At 37.5% G+C, this 20150-nt stretch overlaps 1 protein-coding gene across 1 annotated transcript in view; it reads right to left on the reverse strand.

Annotated features, from left to right (window-relative positions):
• The window catches only part of CHN1 (chimerin 1), a 276900-nt gene that overhangs the window by 106405 nt on the left and 150345 nt on the right, over window positions 1-20150 (reverse strand). Inside the window, exon 7 of the mRNA XM_072612379.1 lies at window positions 17530-17818. Coding sequence (XP_072468480.1) covers window positions 17530-17818 — 289 coding nt within the window. The remainder of the gene's footprint in view (window positions 1-17529; window positions 17819-20150) is intronic.

Raw genomic sequence — 20150 nt, forward strand, 5'->3', positions numbered from 1 at the left:
CACTTGTTCTCCAACCAGCTTTTGTTCTGGACCAAAAACAGTCTTTCCCAACTTGACCTCCCATTTTACTTGATGAACCTGATGCTAAATGATTTTTTACTGTTTCCAAAAATCTAATCCTCTGTCAAAAGATGAATGTTTGCCACCACTCAGGACCTTCAAAAGACTATGCCATGGGATCTATAGGCTTCAAAAGAACTCTTATTAGATTCTTTTTTCATACAAACTAGCTATTCTATGACCGTTTTGCTTGTGTAATTGGCTTGCTTACAGAATATCCTCCCAAACTGTAGATGGCTTAGGAAATAATAATTTAGTCCTCTGTTAGGCTATTTCTTTTGAGCTGTGGAATTCATGTTTATCTTTAGCCTTCCTACTTCCATCTGGTTTCACCTAATGGTTTTCAGTTATTAATCCCTTCTGTGTGAGAGAATCTGGACTCGTAAACTAAGAGACCTACACAAGGGATTACTGAGCTCTATATGAATTTGTTTCTATTGCTATATGATGGTAATACCCTAGAGAGGACTGGAACATCCTGGTATCCTCCTGATAACATATGAAATGAGTGATGTCTCATTGTCTTCAATTTGTCAGTGTGCACACATTAGAAATGAAGTGTGAATGGATGGCAGCTTCATCAATTCTGTGAGGATGGTAAAACAATCTCTCTGTACCTCAGTTTTCACAGCTCTGAAATGAGCAATGCCCCTACCTGACTGTATAGGGCATGAAGGACAAAAAAAGTAATATCTGTAAAAAGATTTTAAATTCTTGGAATACAAACTTGAGGAGGAAATCATTCTGTTGTAAAGTAGTCCATTCCACTTTTAGATAATTCTAATTATTAGGAAGGTATTTGTTAATCTGCCTCTTTGCAACTTCTATGCATTGTTCCTAGTTCTATTTTGGGGGGCCAGACAGAACAGGTCTAAGGTCCTTTCCATGTGACAGCCTTCAAATATTTGAACACAGCATTCTCTGCACCTACCCCACTCAAAGTCTTCTCTAGACTAAAAATTCCCAAATATTTCAACCAATGCTCAAACGGTATGACTGAAAGAACCTTCATCATCTTGGTTGACCTCCTTTGCATACTTCCCAGTTTATCAGTGGAATTTCTAAAATATGGCACTCAGAATTCAGTGTAATACTCCAAAGATGGTCTGACCAGGTCAAAGTACAGTAGGACTTGACACCATATTTCTCTTGGTAGTCTAAGATTACATTTTTTTTTTTTGCTACAATGGAACATTGTTTAGTTATATTTAATTTGAGGTGCACTTAAATCCACAAATCTTTTATAAACCAACTGCTATGAAGCCACGTTTCCCCCATCTTGGACATGAACAGCTAATTTTTTTTTCAAATGTGACTTTCCATTTATTTTCACTAAATTTTATATTATTAGATTTGGTCCAATGGTTAAACATGTTGAGCTGTTTTTAGATCCTGAAATTGTCACCTAACATGCTTTTTTTTCTCAGCTTATGACATTGTTATGCCATCTATTCCTTTATGTAAACTATTAATAAAAATGTTAGGCCAAACACAGAGCCCTGGATAGCTCTTTCCATGTTAACATCAAATCATTTAAAACTACTCTTTGGGTCCAACCATTCAACCAATTTCAAATTATGTAGTAGCATCAAGCATTTAATATCTACAGCATTCCTCTGGTCACAAAGGCAGCATAAAACAGTATAAAAAGCACTTGATTTGAAGGTAGAAGACCTGGGTTTAAAACTTGGCTTTGCTACTGACTGTATGACCTTGGGCAGTCAACTACTCTTACTAGGACTCATCAGTTTCTCATAAGTAAAAGGAGGGGGCTGAACTAGATGGCCACTAAGGTCCCTTCCAGTAGTGAATCAATGATTTATGATCATCAGATTGGCTAACATGACAAAACAGGAAAATAATATATGTTGAAGAAGATGTGGGAAAGTTGTAACACTAATTCATTGTTGGTGTAGCTGTGAGCTGATCCAACCATTCTGGAGAGCAATTTGGAACTATGCCCAAAGGGCTACAAAAATGCGTATACCCTTTGACCCAGAAATATCGCTTCTAGGGCCGTATCCCAAAGAGATCATAAAAATGGGGAAAGGAGCCACATGTACAAAACATATTTATAGCAACTCTTTTTGTGGTGGCCAAGAATTGGAAATTGAGGGAATGATCATCAATTGGGGAATGGCTGAACAAGTTGTATATGAATGTAATGGAATACTATTATGCTATAAGAAATGACGAACAAGCAGACTTCAGAAAAACCTGGAAAGACTTATATGAACTGATGTTGAGTGAAGAGAGCAGAACCAGGAGAAAGAACATTGAATACAGTAACAGCCACAGTGTATGATGGCTGACTTTGATAGACTTAGCCCTTCTCAGCAATGCAAGGACCTAAGATAATTCCAAAGGACTCATGATGGAAAATGCCATCCACATCCAGAGAAAGAACTATGGAGTTGGAATGCAAAGTGAAGCATACTATTTCTTTTGTTTTGTTTTCTCTGTCATGGTTTCTCTCATTCATTATAATTCTTCTATGCAACATGACTAATGTAAAATGTGTTTAATACAAATGTATGTGTAGAGCTCATATCAGATTGTATGCCGTCTTGGGGAGGAAATGGGAGGGATGGAGGAGGAGAAAATTTAAAACTTGTGGAAGTGAATGTTGAAAACTAAAAATAAATAAGCTAATAAATTCAAAACAAAACAAAGCAAAATGATTTATGATCTACCAGTCTAGTAACCCTATCATAGAAGGATGTAGGGTTAGGCTAGCATGGCCTGTTATTGATAAAGCCATACTGGCTGACTCCTTGCATTTGTCACTTCTTTTTTTCAATTGGCAAGCCCAACTCTCTTCTCTTCTCTTCTTCCCCCCATCCTCTCCAACACTTGCCCTATTCTGAAATCTCTGTGATTTTTTAAATTACAGACAGTGGTTCATTTATCAAAATTTCCAAGTTTTCCAGTACAATCATTATGGATTACACTGTCTTGACCTGATTGCTAACTCATTAAAGGCAAGACATCCTCTTATTATCTCCTATATTTCTAAGGGTTCAATTCCCTATTAACTACTTTGTTCTCATGTTATTCTTCTCATTAGCAAGGAAAACAGATACAGAATAAAAGAGGAAAAAAATTCTTCTTTCTTTATATCTTCTGTTATTATTATCCCATCTACCCTAAGCAGTGGTACCATCCCTTGTTTGATTCTCCTCTCTACTTCCAATAGATTTTACGACTCTCCCCTCTTTTTTTAGTTCTTAACATTTCCTGTCAACATTAATTCACAATGAGCTTTAATTCCTCTGGCATCAGTGTTATAGGATCAATCCATGGTTTTATATTCATTCTCAACTTGCCCTTGCTTCCATCTTCTGTACATAGCTTTATAAATTCTGAGTAGACTGGCAAGGTATCTGTGCAGCCACAACAATCATTATTGACATTTTCCCCTTTTCCTCCTCCTCAGAATTTTTTTGTTACATATTTATGGACTATATTGAAAACAAATATTAGAAAGGACTTTGGTGTAGTGTAGAAGAACTTGGAATCAGGAGAGACCTGTGTCTGAATCCTTCCTTTGACAATTATTACAAATCATTTAACCTTTATAATTTAGTTTCCTTGTCCACAAAATGGGAAAATCACCTATGTTATCTTAAAAAGTATGTTATGTTTTTCAAAGAGTAAAGAAACATATGTCAAAGTTTTGTGAAACTTAAATATTAAAGCACAATTATAAATATCAGCTTTAATCTTACCTTTATTTGAAGTCAACCAAAACCTCTATTTTTTTCTGTACATGAGTTGCTATCTAGCCACATCTCCCTCTTCCTGTACTTATACTCTTGATTTTTTAAACCTGAAAAGCAGGACTTTACATTTATCTGTATTAAATTCAATAAGTATCAGGAAGGCTCCTCAGATCAAACTCTTTTCTTCTACTTTTTCTTCTATTTCTGCCTCCTAAAATTTGATCACTAAAGATGTATTACTTTGGGCCAAATAATACCTGGTATGTACTACAGAGTGCATTGCATACATTATCTCATGAGACAATGAAGTCCACTTAACCCACCTACATTTGGATTTTTAAAAATTGGCCTCTCCAGTACAAGATAGGGGTAGCATGGCTAAATAGAAGTTGGTCTAGAAAAGCTGAAGGCATTTAAGTAGATTTTATTATCTCTTCTCACAATAACCCTGTGAAACTGGTATTTTTGCTCCCATTTTACAGATAATCTGTAGGGTAATCTGAAGTTGAATAGGCTGAGTCACTTACCCAGAGTCATAGCCTTGTTAAAGTTAGAGGCTAGAAACACATCTTCTTTGAACATGTTTACATTTAGAGGTCATAACTTATTAAAAGTTTTCTACAGCTTAGAAAACTAAAGACAAAAGGGTAAATTTGAAAAGAAACTTGAATTCTAGCACTGAGAGAGGTATCTACCCAAGTCAATGTGAGCATCAACTTGGCTTAGACAGACATCTGTACAAGCCCCCACCCCCCCCCCCCTTTTTTTTTGCTCTGATTCCTCACACCCACCTTACATTTTTTTCCCAGGTTGGTTTCCCCACTGGGAAGGCAGCCAATGCCAACCAGTTTATATAGCTTTGTGTCTATTTGGTAGTTACCGATCTGTCTAGTTATAAATTGGTTTTTTCTGTGCTTTAGGAGGCAATTTTCCCAGGGCCTGATTACTCTTAGAGAAGGTGGTCACTGAAGTTCCACAGTGCTAACTGTTGGAAACTGTAACCTGGAAGCGTATATCACCTTGAGGTCTTCTTTTACCATCAACATTCTTCCTAATGACTACAGTGCGAAATAACTTATCAGACCTGTTCCCAAATGAAAACCAGCTAAGAGCAGATTTTTCTAGTTTTATATTCATTCTGTACATCTATCCAACACTTAATATGCATAAGGCACCCTAAGGGACAGAAATATAATTAAAATATAGTTCCTTCCCTCAAAAAAACCTTAAAATTTAATAGGAGAAATAAGTTGTGTACACAAATAGCTACAGCATACTCCAGAATATAATCAGTATCATAAAAGAATTCAGAACCAAGTTTTATAGGAGAGATATGAAAAGAGTGATCACTTTCAATTTGAGATACTGAGAAAAGCTTTATTAAAATGATGGCATTTAGACTGGGTCTTGGAGAATGGATTTCTTCTTTTCATGCTGACAACATTCAGGACATTAGCAAGATAAGATAGTGGTGCTTTTCACTTCCATTTCACCTCTTCAAAAAGTCAAAAGAAAGTACAAAGCCATGAGAAACAGAAAGACGTCTTGGTGATGGAAACTGAGAAAGACCCTTTTCTTTACACAGTGTAGGTTGCTCTTATTTTCATATGACAAATGAAAAATGATACTTAACAAGCTGTAGCACCAAGACCATTATTCACATTTGTTCTAGATTGAGTATCTGTAGGAAGAGGCAGATAAAGATAAAATTGTCAGGGAAAGGGCAATAAGAGAGGCTAGACCAAAGATTGCAGGAACCTAGAAGGGGAAAGGAGACCAAGGGGAAGGGAAATCAGGGTAAGGGAAGGCATTAGGGTCAATCGGATTTTGAGGATAGACAATATTTGACAAAGGTCGATGTGCAGTGGAAATAGAAAAAAGTCAGAGAATGAGAAGATGTGAAATTTTTTTAAATTATGTAGAATTAGGAAAGTGTTTCCTGGGGCTTGTTCTTGATGGAAAAAGGGAATATTCTTCTACTGTATCTACACCTTGGAACTGATTAACCTCTAAAGTGGAAAATGGTATTAAGGTAATGCTTTGTCCATTTGAAATTCAGGTATCTGGATACCTCATTATTAAGAGCATGGGCAAGAATCAGGAAACAAGGGAAGGAAACAATCAAAATGACACAACTGGCATTTACCAAATGCTTTAAGGTTCACAAGGGGCAGCTAGATGGTGCAGTGGTTAGATCAATGAACCTGAAGTCAGAAAGACTAGAGTTCAAATATTACCTCAGACGTTTACTAGCTGTGTGATCCTGCACAAGTCACTCACCCCCTGCTTAAAATTGGAGAAGGAAATGGCAAGCTACTCCAGTTCTTTGCCAAGAAAACTGCATGGACATGTCCACAGGGTCGTGAAAAGTTGGACATGACTGAACAGCAAATTAAGGTTTACAAAGCATTATGTGTATGTATATGTGGGTGTATGTGTATCTCCATAATCATGAGAGGTCCTGAAGTATCATTATCCCCACTTTAGAGATAAGGAAAGGGGCAGCTAGGTGGTACAGTAGACAGAACACTCAGCCTAGAGTAAGGAAGACCTGAGTTCAAATCCAGCCTCAGACCTTCACCAGCTGTGTGACCCTGGGCAAGTCAATTAACCCTATTTGCCTCTGTTTCTTCATTTGTAAAATAAGTTGGAGAAATGATAAAACACTTCAGAATCTTTGCCAAGAAAACCCCAAACAGGGTTATGAAGACTCAGACATGACTGAAACAACTAAACAAATACACAGATGAAAAAAATTAAAGCTTAGAGACTGTAGATGATTTACTCAGGGTCATATTACTAACAAATAGTAGAAATGGATGTCTCTGAAGCCCAAGGTCATATCTTTCTACTGTTTCACACTTTGGCTAAAAATAGATGGCACAAAGTTGATCTAAAACTCAAATTGTTTCTTCACAGGAAAGACCCTCAGATCCTCACTCACAGCCATTTATTATATATACAGTTCTAATAAGCTTGATAATTAAGGCTATAGAGCTGGGGGCATTCTAAGTCAGTTTATTTATCTGTAAAATGGGGATAATAACTCCTGTACCCTCAGGATGAATGCAGGGTCAATTTAGATAATTCATATAAAGGTCTTATGAAGTCTTAAAGTGTTATACAAATGATATCCATAATTATAACTTCATTTCCAAGCATACACAAGATTAGAAGCAACCAATGAGAAGATAAAAAAGAAACTGCTATGGCCAAAGTGTCAAACCTAAGCTTGCTGCATGCTGCCTATGACTTTCCTGAGGAAGGTCAGAACCAGATTAAAATGTAACTGGGTGACAAATAAACAAATATATACAAATTAATAACAAATAAATAAAAATACAATAGAAATAAATAATGTTAATCTGTGATTTTCTAAGTCAGCATGTGGCTCACTGTGACCCTTATGTATGGTTCAGTGGCCCATTTCTGTTTGCGTTTGACAACAGTGCTACGGTATATGTTCCCATCAATTGAAAATGGCAGTTGAGTGCAAGACATCAAGTGAGAAAAGCAAAACAAAAAAACTATAAAAAGCGTCCTGAAGAACTCAAAAATCACAGCATTATGGGCCATTTAGTGCAGGGACAAAGAGATCTATGCTAAAGTTATCACTGTTACGACAGACAGTTCAATAATTAATCTTCCTTGCAGTGACTGAGTAATCAAGAAAAGATTAAATTATGTTCACTATACTCTGGAACAAGGGTAAGATATTAACAAGGAATATCATCTCTTCTTATTATGGATGTTTAACTGATGGAAATTCATCACCATAGCAAGGAGGCAAAAAGATCACCACGACCACCTCATTGAGCACACACCAGTCTGCTTGCCAAGTGGAAAGGTATAATAATGAAGAGCAAAGCTAGTTTAAAATAACTCAGTTACAAAACCTTACAGGGAAGAACAGTGAGCAGTATCACGGAAACAGAATAAGAAGTAGGAAGAAGCATGCAGGGAAAAATAAGCTTTGGGAAGGCTTTGCGTGAGATTCAAATAAGCCAAATTATCCCAAGAGATAGAACTTGAACAAACAAATGAAAAAAATAACAGATCTGTCAGCATTTCAATAACAAATTATTCTCTAATATCAGATATCTAGAGCTAGAGGAGATCTTAGAGGTCATCTGTTCTAATAGCCCACCTTAACAGATGAGAGAACAGAGAAGGAGAGAGAGAGAGAGAGAGAGAGAGAGAGAGAGAGAGAGAGAGAGAGAGAGAAGAGAGAGACAGAGACAGAGAGACAGAGACAGAGACAGAGCGAGACAGAGACAGAGACACAGAGAGAGACAGAGAGAGAGAGAGAGGGAGAGAGAGAGACAGAGAGACAGAGAGAGAGAGACAGAGAGAAAGAGAGAGGGAAAGAGAGAGAGAGAGGGAGGGAGGGAGAGAGAGACAGAGACAGAGAGAGAGGGAGAGAGACAGAGAGAGAGAAAGAAGGGGGGGAGGGAGGGAGACACTGAGAGAGAGACAGAGAGACAGAGACGGATTAAGTGATTTGCCAAGATTCAATGACATACAAAGGCACAGTGCTAGGATTCAACCTCAAGCCTCTGACTTCATTTCCAGCATTCCTTCCATGATACCATGCACTGCATTAGTCACAATGGAACCATATCTCATTCCCCCAAGATGGTTAGATTATATCAATTGTACAAGTAAGAAATCTGTGCTAGAAGTGATATGCTATTGAGCTAAAGGGATTGATTCTTATGATATACAAAAGAAGAGAAGAAAAGAAACAGTTGGAAAAATTATGAATTAAAACACATAATGGTGTATTACTGTCAAAAAAAGAAAGAAAAACAAGGCAATTGAAGACTCATCAATAACTACCAAACCGTGTGCTTCTCATCTCCATATTATTTTCATGAGCTCAATCTACACACACATCAGAGACATATGCTTGATGAAAATATGAGAAAATATGAGAGACAGGTTTTCATAAATGATGTTCCATAGCAGAATACATCTTTACAGTCAGTCACAAAACTAAGTTTCAGGGAATCAAAGATATCCCACCATGTGTGTTTGTTGATTATTAGAAAACAAAACAAAACAAGACACTTCATTTGATAAGACAAAAATGTAACCTTAAAGGCTATCCTCAAACACAATATTTCCTATACACGTATATATCTTAAAGTCAGACAAGATTGCTTAAAAGATGTAGTTACAGAGATAATGCTGTTCAACAACCCATGGTTACAAGTATCAAATGAAGCATAAAACGGGGGATGCCTGCTTGCCTAAAGTATTCACCACTGTCATGGAAATGTCTTCATAGAGTGTAAGTGGAAAAGAGATTCCTGGTAGCTGGTGAAGTATTCCAATTACTTTTATTTGTGGATGACATTGTGCTCATTACATCCAGTCCCAGGATACCCTAAAACCTCCTGAATGAGAACCATACCTATTCAAAATTGTTCATCTAAGGATTCACAAAGGAAAAAAGCAAAACAAAACTTAAGTAGATGAAGAACGCCCTTTGTCCAAACTATGACATGTAGCTTTCTAAAGAGAGAGGTCTGATCAGCCCAGGAAGGACTCTTCCCTGAAGTTAATTAAGGTAACAATCAAACTAAGAGTAAGAATTTTGATTAATCCAATTAATACAAGTCCTTCTTGAGTTCACATTTGACCAGCTTGAAGAGAATCCTTAGAAACAATGGTTAAGAGGGATTGTGTGTGTGTTCATCCTTCATTGCCGATGAAGACCATGCCATCAGAGAAGTAATGACATGGCTTGCATTTGACTTTTTTTTTTTTTTTGAGTGAGGGAGGGCTGTGCAGGTCACCAGCCTCAATTTTCCTCCAGAGCCATCTGAATCCAGTGACCAGATATTCATCAGGATGACTGGAGATGACCCAGGATGAGGCAATTGGGGGTAAGTAACTTGCCCAAGGTCACACAGCTAGTGAGTGTCAAACGTCTGAGGTGAGATTTGAACTTAGGTCCTCCTGATTCCTGTACTGATGCTCTATCCATCACACCACCTAGCTGTCCTCAAAAGAGATTGAATGGTTTTAAAGAAAGGATTCTCCAAGTTTAGTTACTATTGTTCTGTTTGATCAATCAAACTTTGTCTTCCTGTCTAATCTTTATTATGGAATTTTGTCTTTGGCTTAGAGAAGAAAAATTTTTCAAAGAATGGATCCCAGTCTCTTTGGAGTTCTCTCTCTTTAAGCAAAGAGACTTAGAATTCCAATAATTTAATTAATAAATCTGTGCCTGACAGGCTAGTTCCAAAAGTACAGAGCACTGAGTATTTCTTCCATAATGAAAAGGCATGTATGAATGTGATCTGCACTATACTCATTGATGGAATCATTAAGCTATCTAAATATGACATAGAAACAAAAATAATAACAGCTGACATACTGTGTTAAATTTTACAAAGCACTTTGAATGCATTCTCTCATTTGATCTTTACCCCAACTCTGCAAGGCAGATCTATTATCATATCCATTTTACAGACCAGAAAACTGAAGCTCAGATGTTAAGTACCTTAAAGGTCAATGGATTTGAGCCCAGGTTTTCCTGATTCCATATCTGTTGCTCTGCCTACCATACTGATTTCTGCAAAAAATTAAAAAAAACAAAACCCAAAACAAAGTGTTGATTGTTTAAAGTGAGAAAGTCTTCTGTTACCTGGAAAACCCAACAATCTGTAGTAAGTTATTCCTCAGGGGCTCTGAATAGCCACCAATCTACTATGCAACAATTTGAGCATTCAGTTGGTTTCAAGGCACCGCAGAGCAGCACTGCATTGTATTTTTTAAAATAAGCAAATCATTTTGAAATAGATGCCTTGTGGGAAGCTAAACTGATGAACAGACCAGGCTTTCTGATGCCATGTTAAAAGTCTGGGGGGAAAGCACCTCCATCATTTTATGATGGCACCAAAGGTATTCCAGTCAGTCTGGCAGTTTTCAGTGGGGCCCCATTACCTGTCAATTTCAAATTTCATGAGCCTTTATGGGATTTGTGCACTCTGGGGAGTCACATTCATAAGTCCGAAGGAAAAAAAAACTGGAATGTTATAGAACTTGCCTTTAATAAGTAAGGCTTATCTGTGTAGATGACTAGTATAACAACATGTCAACGCTTGTATACATTCTTAAATTTCCACAAGGATGCCTATAGTGGGGGGACGGGAGAAGCCTATAAATTATTTAGCTTGGCAAATTCATTTTGGATATCTTTGCCAGCTTGTAGGCAATTCCTACACATACAATAACTTTAAATGTTAGACCACTAAACCCCAAAGGAAGATAGCATTTGACTGTGACCCTGTTAATCTCTAATCATTTCTGAAATGCAAATTAATTCATATGAATGGGGTACCATTTACAGTTATATGAAGCACATATATTTCCTATAGCATGGTTTGAGGGCTGCTTTTCCAATCAAGCTTCATAAATGAGTGTTAGAATCTCATAAAAAATGATTGCATTAGGGCACTAGTGCAGTATGCCTTGAAGTAAACATATTATGGTTACCACATGGAAAGAGAAACCATTCAAATGCGGTTCCAAGACAAATAAAAAAGCAATAACTCATAAAAACTGGGCTCTGGGCCAGTCTAGACTGGTAATGGTAAGCCATTTTAGAAAAGAGAAGAAAGTTTAGCAGCTCATAATCCCCCCCCCCCCAACAAATGGTCTAAGGTGCTAGGATTATATGACTCACCTCTCTAAGGTTTTTCAATTAAAAATTTAAAGCTGAGGAAACAACTTGAATAGTTCCTGAGAAATGCCATACAATATCAGTTGATGGAAATCTGGATGGACAAGAGGTCCGACCACTCATATAAGAGGCTCTTCCATCTCCATTTCCAATGGTGTAAAATTGTCAGGGCCCCCAGAGCATCCTGCTCCCTTTTCATTAACAGCTCTGACACATCAGACTTTCCATTTTTAAGGATGAGCAATAGATGTGACTGATTTTCACCACTATGAGTCCCAAATTATTCACAGCAACCGAGAACATCAGAACTGGACAGGACCATTGCTCTACTGCCCAAAACCTGTCCTTTCTTTTACTGGGGAAGACCTGGTTTCCCTCTCAAGTGGTCACAAATCCTCAAAACACAGACAACCTCTGACTTCTGTCTGGACTTTCACTGTCCAGGAAATGTAATCCCTTGTGCCTATTTCTGATCAATCACTGGAGACACATCAGGGACGGAGAATGATCTTTTTACTGAACAGAGGTCAGGGTTACAGTGAAAGAAAACAAGTAAAGCAAATAAAGAAAACAAGCTGTTCAGAGCTTGGGTTACAGGTAACCAGAGTTACCTCTCTAGGGATGTTAGGTTGTCCTGGGCATATGAATCACCTCATTTTTTTCTTCCTCCCCATTTTTAAAATTTGCACTACAGCTGACTCCCTCCCCTAAAAGTCCTGTGAGGAACTGACAGTTCATTTTCTTCTGACAAGCCCTTCCATTTGTCTGAACCAGTTTCAGTAAGTTTACAGATAATTGGTGGACTGTTCACTTCTTTTGCCAAAAATGATTTATTAATATATTTTGTTTTTATATTACAAACATTTCCAGATTACACGACTTTGTGAAGTCACTTGAAACTGGAACCTACAATTCCTAGAAGTAGGAACCTTGTAGCAGAATTAGAAACTAGGTCTCTTAACTGAACAACAACTCTTGGCTTCAGCATATACTTCTACCATTATTGCCTACCGCTACCTACGTATTGCAATGTAATGTGCAAAACACTGGAGATACAAAGACTAAAAGAAGGAGAAGGAGAAAGAGAAGGAGGAAGAGGAAAAGAAAGAAAAGAAGGAGAAGGGGGAGAAAGAGAAGGATAAGGAGGAGGAAAAAAGGAGAAGAAGGAGAAAAAGAAGGAGGAGGAAAAGGAGGAAAAGCTTTACCTTCAAGGATTTTACAATCTAGTGGGGCAAGACGAAGAGGGATGCTGCTGTTATCGTTGGTGAGTCATTTTTTAGTTATGTCTAACTCTTTTTGACTCCATTTGGGGTTTTCTTGGTATAGATACTGGAGTGGTTTGACAATTCCTTCTCCAGCTCATTTCTACAGATGAGGAAGCTGAGGCAAACAGGGTTAAGTGACTTGCCCAGGGTCACACAACTAGTAAGTGTCTGAAGTTGTATTTGAACTTAGGAAGAGGAGTCTTCCTGATTCTAGGACCAGCACTCTATCCCCTAGCCACTTAGCTGCCCAGAAAGGGGGAATACAGAAGAAAAATAAATTACTAAAATTACATTAAATTAATATAGGATAAAGTACACAAGAAAGGTTCAAGTAGAGTAGACATGCCACAACAAGTAGTTGTCTGGAAGAAGCATGCAGTTAAGTAAGAAAGTAAGTTAAGTAAGAAAAGTGGATGTAGTATTGGGGAAAGAAAAGACAGTGAGACATCTGGATCTATGGCTAATTACCTCATCAGGGAACTTATTTGGAAGAGCAGGTACTACTCCCATGTAGAACTGCCCAAGACTCTCCCACCCTGCCCAATTACTTATGAGATGCGGACTGCATTCGAAGTTTAAAAAGGCAGAAATCTGGTGGGATCTGATGTTGAGTGGTTTGGGAGAAGGTTTATACTCTACATTTTCATCCTCTTTGCTGTTACCTTCTTATGTTACATTAGCAGAGGGGACACAGAGGAGCAGGACCAATCCAGCATCTCTAGCATTTCTATGGGCCTGTCACTGACTAGCTTACGTTATCAATTAATATCAAGCCAGCCAATGGCAATTTTGATGAAAAGAGGTATAATTATCTCTGGACACCAGAAATACATGAAGCATTCATAGTTTTTTTTCAGCTTAGGGAGTTCCCTCTACACAGGAAGATCATAACTACTATCATGTAGAACTTAGTTCCAAAGAGCTCTATGAGGCACACAGGGGTTAAATGACTTGTCCAGGGTCATGCAGCTAGTACTGCCAGAGATAGAACTGAACCCAGGCATCCTGCCTCCCAGTGTAGCACTCTGTCCCTCTATTCCCTACATTACAGCGTTTCTGTGGGGCACCAGCAGTACAAAATTGTTCCCTATAGACCTTAGAAACAAAATCACAGAATTCAGAGTTGAGAAGGACCTCAGAGGCCACTTAGCTCAGCCCACACCTGAACAAAAATGCCTTCTACAAACTGACAAGTGCCTGAAGCCCTGTAGTACCCTGTAGTACCCTATAGTAAGTACTTTTTCCATTTTAGGAAAGGCCCTGTTGTTAGAGCGTCTTTTCTTAGATCAAGCCTAAATTTGCTTCTTCAGTTTTTAGCCATTACTTCTAATTCCACACCCTGAGGCTCCACAGAACTAGACTAATCCTTCCACACCTCCTTCCCCCACACTCCAGGTCTTTGCTTTATTAGGCTAAACCATGCCTAAGCCTCTCCACTATAGTACATGAAACATCCTCTGAATGCTTTCCAGCTTGTCAATACCCTTCCCAAAATATGGCGCTCGAAACTGAATACAGTACTCTAGACATGGATCTGGCTTCAACACAATGGAGTTATTGTTTCCTGAGTCCTGGAGGCTATGTCTCTCATGAAGCCCAACATTATATTAGCTTTTCTGGCTGCCACATCACATATTACTGATTCACCTGGGATAATGGACTTGAACTCATTAAGGGCAGCTAAGTGCTCTATTATTAGCTCACCTTTTATCTTGGGTATCAACCATGTATTAGACATTTTTGTCCTGTTCCTTCCAGGCCAGAGATCGTTCTCATTGTCAATCAATCAATGGATAAACATTTATTAAGCATTGACTATGTGTCAAGCACTGGGCTAAGTGTGGGGATACAAAAACAGAGGGGAAAACAGCCCCTGATCTCAGCAGGCTTACAATCTAATGGGAAACAACCTGCAAACAAACATATGCAAAGAAAGCTACATAACAGGATAAATAGCAGATAATTGGCAGAGGGAAAGCACTGGAATGAAGAGGGGTTGGGGAAAGCTTCCTGTAGAAGGTGAGATTTGAGTTGGAATTTAAAGGAACCCAGGGAAGTCAGTAGTTGAAGAGGAGGGAAAGTACTCCAGGTATGGGGGACAGCCAAAGAGATGGATCAGAGTTAAGAGATGGAGTATCTTGTTCATCAGAAGTAAAGAGTTGAGTAGTTTTGCCTTCTCTCTGTGGTTCATTATCATCATCCCATTCATGAGTGGGAGATATCGATAGTATGATGAAAAAGAGGGCTCAGTTTGGAGCCAGAGGCCCTGGGATTAAATTCTGACTATGCCATTGACTTGCCTTTAGGCAAATCACTCAACCTTTATAGGTCTCAGTTTGCTCAGCTGTAAAAATAAGATGACCTTGAAGGTCCCTTCCACCATTAACTCCATGATCTTCTCCCTTCTTTGTTCCTCCTATTACTCTTCTTATATGAAGTTATATCTTTAAAAATCTTTTGTTTTGGTGAGCTTTCCTCACCAGAATCAGCTTATTTTTAGACTTTAATAATTCTTCTTATGGTACCATGACACATCTTTTTATTAATTCTCCATTACCTGCCCTTGCTTCCACCTTCTGAACATGCCTTTTTAAATTAAAAAGTTTATTGATTAGCAACCTCAACTGTATCTAAATTGTTTTATTTTTAAACGTTCTTTTGCCTTTTTACAGAACTATTTCTTTGCATCTTCAGAATCTCATTATTAAAACTTTCCCATCTCTCTTGGTCTTATTCTTCTTATAGGCATGAAGGCCAAATTACCCAATCTATTCTTTCTTTGAAAGTCTCACATAGAGAATATATTGACCCAAGGCAGCTATTTCACTTTTAATATAAGAACATACAGAAACGTTAACCACCACTCTAAGTGAAGAAATAGATTCTGGATAAGGGAAGGACCTCAAAAAATCATCTGGGTTAGTCCTCTACTTTCAGACATGGAAAATGTATTAATGCTGTCATATTACAGATGAGGTTCCCAATTTGTGCACAATCTTAGCACATACTAGGCATTTAATAAACGAATACTGGATTAAATGGCTAACCTGCTTCAATATAAGTTCTATTGATAATGGAAAATACAGAATAGATGGCAGGACATATATCACCAGTTTTAAGTTTTAAAAACAATAGTGTTCAAGTTAGAGATGGACATGCCCACTCCCAACAACATATAAACTTGAACTTACTTGTTGTTGAGTTATTTTTCAGTTGTATCTGACTCTCCATGATCTCATTTTGGGATTTTTTTGGCAAAGGAACTGGAGTGGTTTGCCATTTCCTTCTCTAGTTCATTTTAAAGAGGAGGAAACTGAGGCAGACAGGATTAAGTGACTTGCCCAAAGTCACACAGCTAGTAAGGTTGTGATCTGCATCAGTTCAAGGACTCCCCACGCAGTGAAGTCATGAATTTATGAGACACTGAAGTATGTAACATTTAGAATATCAGCCTGATTACAAAAAATGTTATCATGAATGTCAGATGTATACATATAACTATTTTGAAAAAGTCCCATTAATGGTCTTTCATTCAATAGGTGAAAGATAGCTGTATATCATGTGAAGAAACCAAGAAATCATATAACTAAGAGAGTAACAAAAATATGTTTGAACAACAACACATCATGGCACCAGACTATGTCAAATATAGTCAACAGACTATATTTTAAAGTGACGTTGAGTACAGTGTAGATTCAAAATCCCATTCAGGGTAAGAATAACTTAAAACACTCAGAACTGAAATTTTCACTAGAAAATTTCATTAGAAAATTAACATTTTCCAACTGGGTCCTTTGAATCAAGCTTATGATCCAGGATTATAAGAAAACCTTGGTGTAAGATGGCCATTTATGCTGTTTTCATAATGTTTGCAAAAGCAGAGTCCACAATCATATCAGTCCTATGAAGTAATCTACGCTAAAGTACATTAAAAAAACATACATGACCACCCAACAACCAAGTATTTTAGACTATAAGACTGTGAATAAACTATTATTTGGAGAAAAGGAGTAGAAGCAGTCTAAATGGGAGGGATTCAAACTTCTGTTTACTTAGCATGGAATACACCAGAATTACAGAAATACTAATTACATCATAAGAATTCTAATTTTTTCAAAAAATTTTTAAATTGGAATAAAACCCAATCTTAGGAGCCCAGGCCTAGAACTGAAGCAAACCTCAAAGGCCATCTGGCTCCTAGTCCTCATTTTACAGATACGGAAACTGAGGCCCAAAGAGGCTCATGGTTTGCAAAGAACTAGGTTTCTTTATTTCCAACTGATGCTAAATATAGTTCAATCAGCCTCCAACACGCTGACTTAAGTCATGTGCTTAAAAAAAGCAAAACAAAACTGTAACATCTTGCAAAAGAACAGACCTATTTATAAAGTAGATCACATTGAAGGAAATACAGCAGTATGTTGACAGGTAGATAGTATAATCTCCTTGATTTCTGGTATTATAGGCAGCAGCTATACTTCTTGACCAAAAGGATATAATCTCCAAAAGTTATTCTCGGAGTCATCTCACCAAGAGATTTTTTTTCTTATCAAGAAATTACTTATTTCTTTTAAATAGTCCTATTAAAATAAATTTTTTTAATTAATCAAGGATTATATATGTGAAATTCAGTACCACAATAGTTAGACACATCAAGGAAAATTCATCCTTATATCCTTTTCAAAAAAAAAGTTCCGTACGTAAATGAAAAATTAAATCCTCTCCTGATAATAGTGTCTCTCTTGAAAGAAAGGAAAAAGGAAAAAAGAGCGGCTTCGTTGTAGCTTACCCTTTTCTCTGACACCCCATCCTCTCCTGTAGACTCTTTCCAATCATGTGTATCTTTCAGGGCGGGCATGTGTTTTTTGTATGCTGGCTCTCTGTTTAAAGTGGTGTATCCTATGTGCTCATAAATTGGATTTATCGTCATCTTGGCAATATATTCTGCTGCCTTGGTTTCAATATAGAGAGTAATCAATCCATCAGTCACCAGATCGTGGATGGACTCAAAACGTTTCTCCCCAACAAAGTGTTTTCCATCGTAGTAGAGCCTGAAGTTTCTGGTTTGACTTCCAAATCTGCCTCAATGAAATGGGAAAGACGATTTTTAAGAAAAATAACCAAGTGAAGTCTCCCTGAAAGAATTAAAAAAAAAAAAACAACTATGGATTTTGGTGTCTTTCTCTTCTTAGTTTGCTTAAATAAACTGTGGCTAATCTCTGTGTATGGTCTGGAAAAAAAAAAGGAATATAAAATTGAACTTCTAAACACAAATGAGAAGAAGACTTGTAACAACTATGGAGAGGACAGCCAATGCATGCCTACCATAGAAGGAATGATTTGTTCTCCCTTATCCTTTTTAGTCACTTCATCATGCCTGCCTGTGGAAAAGCTAGAAAGGGGATCAGAGGAGGGGGGAGGAGGAGGAGGACCTTTATACTCTATTGGGATTTCTTTTTAAAGGCCCGGATCTCTATATTCAATTGCTTAGTTCCTTGGATGAGAACCTCTTGAAACAGAGCCTCCCACCCCACCTTGTCAGTAATGAAAATGGCTGCTTGTGTCGGACCCCCACAGCTCTTCCTTCCTGCAGGGACATCCCATTCAGAGGGCAATGGAGCTCGAATACCAACAGTAACAATGAAGTCCAACTCTTGCCAGAGACCGAGCCATGTGGAGTTGAATAATGGCCCAAAGACACGCATTCCCTGTTTCTGTCCAAAGGCCAAGGAATAATTCTTTAGCTCTGTAGGAAAAGCTTTCTGTGCTTTGCTTGTTGAGCGTTAAGCAAATCTTTGTAATATATAGAATCTAAAAGTCACAAGCTGCTTTAATTTCAATCATTTTGGACTCTGGGAAAGAGTCATCTTTTGGGGGGGCTTCTTGAAGTACAAGGATGAGATGTTTGACCTTTAGGGGAACTCTATTTGCTTTCTGCAGCAAAACTCACAAAAGGATGCAAGTGGATGTGTCTACCCCCAATCCAAGTGCAAAAAGGAGGGAGGTAGGGAATGACCATTTCAGAAAGTTTCAATGCCATTCCAGAGACTGAAGCAAGGCATTCTTCTCTCATGCCACTTTTCAGGGTGCCACCTCATTGGATTCCTTTAAAAAATGAACTAACTAGAAAGAAGTTTCATTTTAATACTGGGAGGTGTGTGTGTACCATATGTTACAAATACATGGGACACAGATGATGAACCAAATATAACTGCTTTTTAAGGAAACAACATAAATAGATAAGAACACAAACTTATTCTAACAATTAGCACTATTCCAGTAGAAGCTATGTTCCAAAAGGACAGCAATTAAAAATTTCTGAAAGGCTTAGATTTTTTCATATACCCATAACAAAGGAATCATGCTAATAGCTATCAAAAAGGAAATCCTGTTCACATAAAAGCAAAGACAGCCAAAATTATGAAATTGGTTTTTATAATTCTTTAGGTGCTTTTAAACTTTATCTTGTAAGTTAATAACAATTTAATCAAGAACTTAAAATGACCTATCATGTTCAGATTTCTGAAACATCATTGGTTTCCTTCTATTTGATCCTTAAAAACAGAATTAAATTTCAATTACTCCCAAAGTGATTATCCAAAATTACAATCAAGCCACTATACCTTCCCCAGTTCCTAGGATGTTTCTTCCATCATCTAAAGAAGGTTCAGTCATGTTCTTCTAATATCAAGCTTAAGGTAAGACTAAGAAATAGTGGAATACAGACTAATCATTGCTGCTAAAAAAAAGAAAAAAAAGCAAATAACAAGAAAGGTGGATTGCAAAAACAAAGAAAAGAGTTTCTAGATTCTACTGCTTCCCTTTATAAGTATGGCATTATTCTGAAAACCTTTTGTAAGTCTTAGAGTACATATACGAAAGTGAGGTAGTATCATTATAATAAGACAGTTAATAAAAACTGTCTGAGATTCTTCGTAAAAAGAAGATGGGACTAGAAGCCAGAAAATCTGGGTTTACATTACCATTCTGTTACTAACTAGTCACTGTGGTCATGCCATGGAACCAAAGTCTCCTCTTCTGAAAAATGGTGATGACAATATTGCCTGCTCTGTCCATCATACAGGGCTATGGTGAGGCTCAAATTAGATCAAGCAGAGAAAGTGCTTTGAAAGCTATAAAGTATGTATGGTATCATGGTCACAAGTGACTCTATGAAAATATTTTATCCCTTCTGAATTATGTTGCTATGAAGTAACAGAATATCCTTATGAATTAAATGTGCATAAAAATAGGAGGTAACTTTGAAAACTGCCAAATTAAAAAACAGAAAGCCTTTAGCTAAAAGACCATTAATTAGGTCTCTGGGCAAAAAACAAATTTATTGGTACCACTAAGTCCTTTTATATTCCAAATATGTTCTGGAGCATTTTAACACATTCATTCATTCAT

The sequence above is a fragment of the Notamacropus eugenii genome, chromosome 5 (assembly GCF_028372415.1).
Source record: "Notamacropus eugenii isolate mMacEug1 chromosome 5, mMacEug1.pri_v2, whole genome shotgun sequence".
NCBI classification, from domain to species: Eukaryota; Metazoa; Chordata; class Mammalia; order Diprotodontia; family Macropodidae; genus Notamacropus; species Notamacropus eugenii.